The 10,345-nt window shown below is 40.8% G+C and overlaps 1 protein-coding gene across 1 annotated transcript; it reads left to right on the top strand.

Moving 5' to 3' along the window:
• Window positions 1-8,913: 8,913 nt before the first annotated feature.
• On the top strand, window positions 8,914-10,116 carry LOC143261972 (histone-lysine N-methyltransferase SETMAR-like). The gene has a single exon (XM_076528001.1). The coding sequence runs from the start codon at window positions 9,077-9,079 to the stop codon at window positions 10,094-10,096; it is 1,020 nt and encodes a 339-aa protein (XP_076384116.1). The 5' UTR covers window positions 8,914-9,076; the 3' UTR covers window positions 10,097-10,116.
• Window positions 10,117-10,345: the final 229 nt, after the last annotated feature.

Here is a 10,345-nt window from a genome sequence, read left to right as displayed (position 1 = left end):
GGACGTGCATAACCGGCTGTTTTTCGAGCCCAGGTTTTTTGAGAAATCGTTTCTCTCGGTCTCGATGGCCGGGACTAGTTATAAAGCAGGAAAGGTTCCGAAGGGTCAGCCTGACATTGTTTTATGACGGTCATGCCTGGAGGAGCTTTCCTGTCTTTGCCGGGGCAGGACCAAATCGGGCAGGACCAATCGGCGAGTGATGTGGGTGCGTTGGAGGGATGGTGGTCTGCTGCGAGCGAGGGTATTCTCTGATAGAGCTTCAGAGTTGTAATAGAAGTCGTAGCATCAAGACATCCTGACCAAGGGTGTACTGTAGTCAGGGGCTCAATACAAAATAGCAGGCAGAATCCGGTTCTTTATTTTATACAGTCCACAAATATAGCGTCATAATTCGTCGCTATTATTGACGACGCTGTGACGCCCCAACACCTATTTTTCCAAAACTGATGAACCTCCGAAGATACACAAATATAAAACGGAACTTACATTTCTGCAACAACAACACTTTTGACAGCAATACACATCCCAATCCAAAGCTATATAAAATTTGGCCCATTTTTGAAATAATAAACAACAAATGCTCTAGTTTATACATCCCAGAAAGAGATGTAACAATTGATGAAAGCCTAATGCTCTATAAAGGTCGTTTAGGATGGGTGCAATATATTCCACTAAAAAGAGCTAGGTTTGGGATAAAATTATATTTATTGTGCGAATCTAAAAGTGGCTATCTTTTTTCATTTATAATATATACAGGAAAAGGCACAATAATAGATGTGAAATATAAAGACATGCCCGTTACGTCTCAAATTGTCGTGTCGTTGCTCGAACCACTTTTGAACCAAGGCTACTGTCTCACCACAGATAACTATTATACGTCACCACAATTGGCAGATTTTTTAGTAAAAAATAAAACCGACACCTATGGTACCGTTAGAAAAAATAGAAAAGACATACCACAATTTATTAAAACTAAAAAATTGAAAAAGGGCGAGATGGTAGCTGCTCAACGTGGAAAAGTGATGGTAATGAAGTGGCAAGACAAAAGAGACATCTGTTTGTTATCCACGGTGCATAATACAGAGAAAGCAGCAACAAGCAAAGCAGATAAAGATGGTAAATGTTATATCTAAGCCCAAATTGGTGATAGACTATAACGACACAATGGGAGGCGTTGATCGTTTGGATCAACATTTACATGATTATCCTATTATTAGGAAGAGGGGTAAAAAATATTATAAAAAAATATTTACGTACGTTTTGTATAAAAAAAATAGAGGCGAGAAATCTAATTTTGAATTTAGGAGCAAGCTGGTCGAAAGCCGTATTCAAAATTACCATAGCGAAATAAATATAAAAAAACGACGTCTAACAGAACGTCACTTTCCCAGTATTATTCCGCCAACACCAAAAAAAGAAAGTCCCTCAAGATGTTGTGCTATGTGTTCTTCAAAAAGAGATAGTAAAGGTAAAAGAAAGAGAAGAGAAAGTCGTTATATGTGCAATAGTTGCAATGTTGGGCTATGTGCTGCACCTTGTTTTGAAATTTACCATACAAAAGAAAATTTTGAATAGTTTTAGTTTATTATATATTTTTCAGCTAATAAATATTATTATTATATTATTACAAATTTAGGTAAAATTAAATATTTTTCAGTTTTTTTTTCGTCTCCTCCTTCCCCTTCAAAATATTAACTGGTAATTGAAAAACAGTACGATGGGTACAAAATTCGATCTGCAATGCGATTCAATATTCACTATAATTATTTATCCACTATTTTTATTGAATTTTTAGTAATTTTTGCATTTTTTTTAAATATTTATTGAAATTAAGGTCCAAATATGTATTTTCTTAGATAAAAAAAATTGATTTTTTTGGTCGGTTTTTTTTTTTTAAATTGTGCATTAAGGGGTTAAGACTAATAGCAACATTGCAGAGAAAACGGTAACAAAAGGATGCCCCCAAGACTCAGCCCTGGGCCCGAGGTTCTGGAACCTGGTATTTAACGGTCTACTAAATACTATGGCACACAGCAATATAATAAGCATCGCATAAGCCGATGACCTCCTGGTACTGATCCCTGGGGACTCCAGGAGGGAACTCGAGGTCAGAGGCAATGCGGCCACTAAAATCATAGCGGACTGGTGCAAAAATCACAAGTTGCACCTTTCCGACTCCAAAACGGAAATGATACTCCTCAAAGGATTCTAAGACATCAAGCGCCCTTCCACGATTAAAATTTGGAACGGCTCAATAGCAATGAGAAAAACCGTCAGATACCTAGGTGTGAACTTCGGCCCCAGATTTAACATCACCCCGCACATCAAGGAGGTCTCTCGGAAAAGCAAGGCCGTATTCCAGGGCCTCGCGAGAGTATGCAAAACGAAGTGGGGTCTCAACTACAGCACCACCCTTAAACTCTATAAGGGTGTCTTTGTGCCGATTGTGACGTACGCAGCGACCGGGTGGGCGGACAAAACGAATGTCCACCACCTTAGAAGCCTACAAAGTGCTCAGAGGAACGCCCTCCTAAGAGTCACAAGGGCATATAGGACAATATCGAACGAGGCTCAGATGGTTCTGGCCCCTGCTAAGCCGATAGACCTCATTCTTCAGGAAAGAATGGGGCAGTCATATTTGATTGCCCACTACACGAGACGCACCGACAGAATCTACACAGACAAGCCGACAAACATCACCTCCCGTGGCCCTGCAACCTAAACAGGCTTACCCAACCAAAATTGTTCAAGCACCTCCAGAAGTTTGCGACATGTGCCACGAAGGCACGAGAGTAAAACTCGGACTACGTGGCTGATTCCTGGCTTCGCAGGCATCTTGCACTAAAGCAAGATGAGCCGAATCGGCCGAAAAACACTCATGTATATTGCACACAAAGCATGAGCCTGCATGGGACTGAGCGCACGCTGACAACCCCGCCTCCTCGTGGCCCCCGCTGGAAACACCGCTCCACTCACCCCTAAGTGGGGCTTGCACAGTGGAACGGTGGCCAAGTGGGTTGCCTCCTGAAAAGGACAGTCCATCTTTCTGATGATCCCCACCAAAGATGAAGGAAAGGTTATTCCAAGCACGGCTCCCCTCGTATTGGTTTATGCTATCTTAACACCGCCAGTATAAGCTGCACATGGCAGCTTTGGAATGGCAGAGCCGGCTAACGTCCTATACAGCTCACTTAACCCTTAGAGCTCTATGGACGCATATATGCGTTTGGCGAAAGTCATCCGTGTAGCCGAAGGCTGCATTTATGTGTGTTCTCTAAGTTATCGGCCTGGACTAAGGGCGCATATATGCGTTCGTTGATTTTTTCAATCAATATGCAGTTATTTTCGTGTAAAATTAATACAGGGGCACTCGTTAGTAATTTGCCTTCTTTAGGTAGCGATTGGGCAATATTAGGGTCATAAAAATCCCCGAGAATTTCCGAAACGGAAATCCCATTTTATGTCCCACTCTCTAACCAATTAGATTTCAAAATAATTACCTGCACTGTCACTTTCTCGCGACTCAAAGCACTCAAAACGACTCAGTCAGCAGTATCGTCTTGTAAATGTAAGAACCTTACGGTCTCGCTCGCGTCAACAACGATAGTGCGGAATATAACTTGTTCGATTTTTTTTTATTCGTGACACCCTACAAAATGTCAAATCTTGAGGAATATTTCACAAGGGACGACAGTGAAATAGAATATAGTGAATCACTATCATCAGACATTGAATCAGAAGAATTAATTGATGAAAAAAGAACAAATAGAAAACGGCCCAGGAAGTTAAGCACATCATCGGAAGAGGAAAATTCAGAAGGGGGCGAAAATGTCGAGACTTCTCACCAATATGGAACATTATTCTGGTCAAAAAGGAACTTAACTCCTGCAAGACATATCTTCGACGACCAAAATTCAGGAGTAAAGGGAAAATTGAATCCAAAATCAACACCCAAGGCGTCTAAGTCTTTATGATGATGTTCCCGGAAGAATTAGTGTCACCGAGCAGACAAACAATTATTACAAATGCGTACAACAGTGTACGGACTATAACAAGAGTTCCCGTTTGAAGAATTGGAAGGATACTTCAGTCTGCGAAATGTACGGATTTTTATGCATTTCAATGCTAATGCCGCGTTCGAAGAAACTTTCGTTGAAGGAGTACTGGTCGACGGACGAGCTGCTGAAAAGCGGTATTTTCCGCAAAATTATGTCACGGGATCGGTACATGATGTTGTTACAAATGTTGCACTTCAATGATAACAGTACAGCCACGGACGATCCGTTAGTCAAAATACGGCCAGTCATCCATAAGATAAAAACTTCCTTTTCGCAGTCATTCGTACCGTACGAAAATCTGTGCATCGGCGAAAGTCTTTTACTTTACAAAGGCAGATGTTATTTTAAACAGTTCATACCATCCAAAAGAAGTAGGTTTGGCATTAAATCGTTTGTTCTTTGTGACTGCAAAACTAATTATGTACTGGACTTTATAATTTATACCGGCCAAAAAACAAACATCAAGAGAAGTGACACAGCCATTGGAATCTCTGGAGATGTTGTAACGACGCTGCTTCAGCCATATCTTGGAATAGGCCATACAGTGATTACAGACAATTGGTACACAAGCCCACTATTGTATACTTTGTTACACGAGAAGGAAACCAACGCATTTGGGACAGTTCGAAAAAATAGAAGACAAATGCCCCGCGTGGGCGACAAATTGAAGAGAGGAGAAACTTGCTACCGGTCAACTGACATTTTATTGGCAATGAAATGGCATGACAAGAAAGAGGTTCGGATGTTGTCTTCTGCACATGAAGCTATATTGAGTGTATTATGGATTATAATTCCAAGATGGGTGCTGTAGACAGAGTGAATATGACCTTAAGTACACTTAATTCAGTAAGGAAAACGCTAAAATGGTATAAGAAATTGTTTTTCCACGTGTTAGATTTAGTCGTATATAATGCATATATTTTGCATCAAAATTGTACTGGTACGAAACAAAAATTTATTGAATTCCATTTAGCGCTAATGAAAGACATTTTACGAAAATATCCGCAAAGAGTAGAAGCGTGGCAGGAGGAGGAAAAAGAAAATCTGAGGATTTACCGTTTAGGTTAACTGAAAGGCATTTTCTGTCGAAATGTGAGAATCGTGCGGGCGCAAAACAGTTGACCAGAAGAAAGTGTGTTGTTTGCGTAAAAAGTAACAGAAGGAGCGATACGCAATACGAATGTAAAAAATACGATGTCGGTCTATGTATTGATAATTGTTTTGAAATTTTTCACACACAATTAAATTATTAATTCCTGTGTGTGTGTGCGTTGTAAATATCAAATTAAGTTTTTTAGTTGATTGTAAAATTTAATGTTTTAAATTGTTAATGTTTATAATACATAATTTTAACTATAACTTATTACTGTTTGCGCCTTGAATAGTCACTTCAGTGTGGCAAAAAAGTATTCCGCCCTCAGCAATGGTCAGCGATAGCCGCACTCCGTTCCTACGAACCGTTTCGGTCAGGAGTATTCAGAGCGCAAAAGGTTAAGTAGACAGTCAAATGTCCCTATCTCCAGTCTCAAAAGACCAACTCCGTCTCCTCGTGGTGGAGACTAAAATACTGTCCCGAAAGTTCCGTATAGAGTTGTTTTGTGTTCACCCGAGTTCAATTGTTTCAAGGTTATATTCTCCCTGTTCATATTCATTTTGTCACTTATTCAAAATTGTAACGGAACATCGCACACGTTGAACTGCGGTAAATCTGGCTACTATATATATATTGTATTTTTTGCAAATAATCTATTTAAAGTGTCGAATTATTTTCATTAGAACTGCAGTAGCATATACCGGACAGAATGTTAAGTGTAAGTAAACTTTGTCTGCGGGGTATTCCAAATTTCGGCGAAGAAGATGAAGAAGTTACGATTACATTTCCTCGACCGGTGACACTTATTTATGGTCGAAATGGTACAGGGTAGACGACCATCATCGAGGCATTGAGATATGCTGTTCGCGGGGAATTTCCTCCCTCATCGAATCATGAAAAATTCTTTGTACGAGATCCGACTTTGACAATGGCATCCTCGGTAAAATTGTTTCCTATCATGCTATATACTTGATTGCTGTTCATTTCATTGGCATTCTTATTTTTGTACAGGTCCGAGCTGTTGTAAAGGCCGCAACAGTGGAGAATATAGGTAGTATTCTTGCAATATCTAGAATATTTGAATGCTCTAGAAGAATTAATGAACTAAAATTTAAGACTTTCGATAATATCGTGAGTAGACTCGTTAATGACAGAAGAAACAATCGAAGTGTTAACATTGACACAGAACAGTGTATCAAGAAGTTACAGTGTTAACCGCGGGTGTTTGGAAACCATAATCGGATTGCGTTATGTTTTGCCAGCAAGAAGATCTTTGTTGGCCATTTGTCGAGAACAAAAGGTTGAAAGAATTATTCGATGAAATATTTAACGGTGAAAATTTCAATAAAGCACTCGAACCCATTACAAATAATATGAAAGAATTAATTAGGACCTCGAAATTACTTCGGGAGGAACAAAATTCTGGCGTAATAATGGTTAACACTGTAACTTGATACATTGTTCTGTATCAATGTTAACACTTCGATTTTTTCTCGATACGACCGTACTTCTTAACAATCTCACTAATCTGCATACCAATGAACCCAGTATGCCGCAACTAGAATCCTCGCCTCAAGAGCAGTCGTGCTCTACAAAATTTAACTCAACCTCTAGTCTACAAATCTCCTAATTCTCAGATATCCCTAAACTCTGAGATAGTAAAAATCAAACTAATTGTTACGTCCTCCGACGTATTGAATTAGTCGCATAAGAACATATATATATACATATATACCCGAATAGCAATAAGTAGTAATAGTAAGACCATATTATACGAAACACGTATAGAATAAGTTAGCGATATCGAGTATAGCATATAACCACGTTAACATAAGTTAGTATAGTCGTACCTCTCGAATCTACTGTATATAATGAATTATTCTCGCCTATATAAGTCCGAAATTCCGCCCGAGCGCGTCAAAGACACGCTCCTAGTTCTGACGTCACCCGCTCAACGCGGCCGCCCCACTCCAGCGACCGCCCCACCACAACGACTCCCCACTAGGACCTACCGGCAAGATGGCCGCCGAGGACCGGAGGAGCTCAGAGCGGCCGCACAACCGATCAGACTCGTTCCGGGCTCCAGCGAGGAAAGTCGTCTCCTCCTGCAAGCCATTCCCCTAATTCAACTCAAGTCTCTTTTCTATTTCAAAGTCTCATTCAAACTCAAATCACCGCGTTAGTAACTAAGTCCTTGTATCGTTAATATCTTAGAATATATTTTAGTTATTACTACTTCTACAATCATTAATTACCTAGACTCTCTCCCTACTCGGCAATACATTCGTACATTCGTACATATTCACTTAGAAACTATTCCGCCTTCGTGTGTACCGATCTCACCCCGAATTATCTGCACGAATGCGTAATACAATTAACGACATTATTCCCAAAGCGCTTGTACCGATCTCACCCCGAATGATCTGGGCGCAGCAGGGATAAGACCGTTCTTCTTACATTCTTGCTTGACAAATAACGAATGCCGAAACGCGCCGGTCGTCGCCATCAACTAAGAAAGCTGGCGAAAGCTTTCGTTTACGGGCCGTACCGTTCGAAACACCAGTACTCCGAACGCGTCATCGAGGTAATCTCGCACACCTTCGTCGCCGATCCAGCCACCGGAGTCTGCACCGAACATCAATCTACGGCCGTCCTGAGAGAGCGAACAGCACCCCGAAATTCCTGAGGACCATTGCGAACCGGCGTGCGATCGACCGACAAATTAGGTTCTCCGATAAAGGTTAGAGTTTGAATTGTACACCCGTCGCAGCGCGTTATTCGTGAAGCCCAGTGGATACGCGAAAGTACCGCGTCGCGTGCCCCAAAAGTTGCTATCTACGTCTTAGCCGCGGTAATCGCGCGATATATTATATATTTTATGCGTCGAGACTCGCGGGACGTAACACAATCCAGACTTTTACTAAAAAAATCTCCTGCTAACACGAAACTCAAAAATTCTAAAAAAAAACACATTATAGCTGAATCCAGTACTAAATTCAAACCAGCACATAATAATACCGATCAAGATTCAAATGATTTCAACATTAACTTCCCCGTTCTTCCTAACATTCCTGTTCATAACCGTTTCGCGTTTTTCACCGCGCTCGACAATCCAAACGACTCCAGTAACGCTAGTTCTTTCAACAAGCCCGTAGTCAATACATCTGCTGTTGCCAAGCCACACGTCTCGACAACACATTACAAAACTTCAAACGATTCTAGACAAAAAATTGTTGCAAATCCGGAGGCTCCAACACAAAAACCACCTCCCATTTATATTTACAACTTCTCAAATATTCAGCTGATAAATTCGAAAAAGAATTAACTGCCTATTATGGCAACAGTTTTTCACTAAAATATAACAGAAAGAATGTCCACATTTAACTTTCAACCATCAAAGATTTCAAAAAACTAAAATTAGGTCTTCAAGCTAAAAATATCACCTTCTACATATTCACAATCGAGAACGAAAGAGCAATGGCAATGGTCATCAAAGGTCTTCCAAACTGCACACCCGAGTAAAATAATCCAACAAATTATTTTGCAAGGAATAAATCCCACAGCCTACTTTCTCATTGAAGACTCAACCGCCTACAGAGTCAACTTCTCAATGGGCACCTCAAACCAGGATATTTACAAAATTAAATTCCTATTCAGGGCCAGGGACAAGTACATGTCCAGGATCAAGCACACTCAGTTACTACAGATGCCAAGCTTTTGGCCATTATTCTTCTATTAGGTTGGTGCGTATGAAATGTCGGATTCTCTTTACATGCGGACGTTTGTCTCCCTGTTTTCGTTATACTTTTGTCTTTGACATAACCTCATTCATAGTCGTATTGTCCATTGCCAGAGACTCATTTCAGCAAAATAGGTTTTCTCGAAGGTCTTCCCTTTTGTTATTTCTTTTAAGTTTATTGCCGATATGAATTCTGCCGACATTCGCGTCATTTTCTTATATGAGTACAAACTTGGTAATAGTGCTGCAAAAGCTGCACGCAACATAAACCAAGCGTTTGGGGAGAATACGGTTAACGATCGGAAAGTGCAGCGTTGGTTCGAAAAATTTCGGACTGGCGATTTTTCACTGCAAAATGAGCCGCGCGGAAGACCCAAAACGTCTGTGAAGAATGATGACCTGAAGGCTCTAGTGGAAGCGGATCCAGCCCTATCCACGAGGGAACTTGCTATCAGGATGAAAGTTGACCATACAACGATATTGAGACACCTTTCTGAGATTGGCAAGGTTAAGAAGATGGACAAGTGGGTACCACACGCACTGACAGAGCGAAATAAGCTGGATCGGTTAAACGTATGCTCATCATTGCTAACCCGATTTCACCGAGAGCCATTTTTCGATCGGATCATTACGTGTGACGAAAAATGGGTTCTTTATGACAATAGAAAGAGGTGTGCTCGGTGGCTTGACAAGGATGAGGTTTGTGCCCATACTCCAAGGCTATCGCTTCATCCACGGAAGATTTTGTTCACAGTTTGGTGGAACGCGGCTGGGGTAATCCATTATTCGTTCCTTCGACCTGGGGAGACAATTACGGCCGAAAAGTACTGCCAGTACATTGATGAGATGCACGATAAGTTAAAAATTGTACGCCCATCGCTTGTGAATCGGCATGGCCCGCTACTGCTCCATGACAACGCTCGGCCGCATACATCGCACAAAACAATTGCGAAACTGAACGAACTGGAATATGAAGTTTTGCAGCATCCACCATATTCACCGGATCTCTCGCCGACCGATTTTCATTTTTTCAAGCATTTAGAGCTGTTTTTAAGGGGCAAACACTATGAAAATGAAGACAGTCTAAAAAACTCGATATCAGAGTTTATTAATTCTAAAGACCAAAATTTTTTTAAGACAGGCATCTACGCTTTAAAATCTCGTTGGGAGAAGTGTATTGAAGCGAATGGAGCATACTTTGATTGAATAAACAGCTTTTGAAGAAAGATATGCAGTTTTATACAATCACTTAAGAATCCGACATTTCATACGCACCAACCTAATAATTGCAATCGGCCCCCGGCACGTGTTAAATGCGCAAGGCCTCACCTCTCCAAAGATTGTTCGAAATCATGTGAAGCCATCCCTAAATGGATCAACTTGATGGAAATTATCAAGGAAGAAAGTGGATGTCGTTCCCGGTATGGCATATATTGGGGACCCACGCCTGCATCA

Source organism: Megalopta genalis, unplaced genomic scaffold, assembly GCF_051020955.1.
Source record: "Megalopta genalis isolate 19385.01 unplaced genomic scaffold, iyMegGena1_principal scaffold0077, whole genome shotgun sequence".
Taxonomy (NCBI): Eukaryota; Metazoa; Arthropoda; class Insecta; order Hymenoptera; family Halictidae; genus Megalopta; species Megalopta genalis.
The sequence above is the reverse complement of the archived record's forward strand: the minus strand, read 5'-3'. Positions and strand labels throughout refer to the sequence as shown.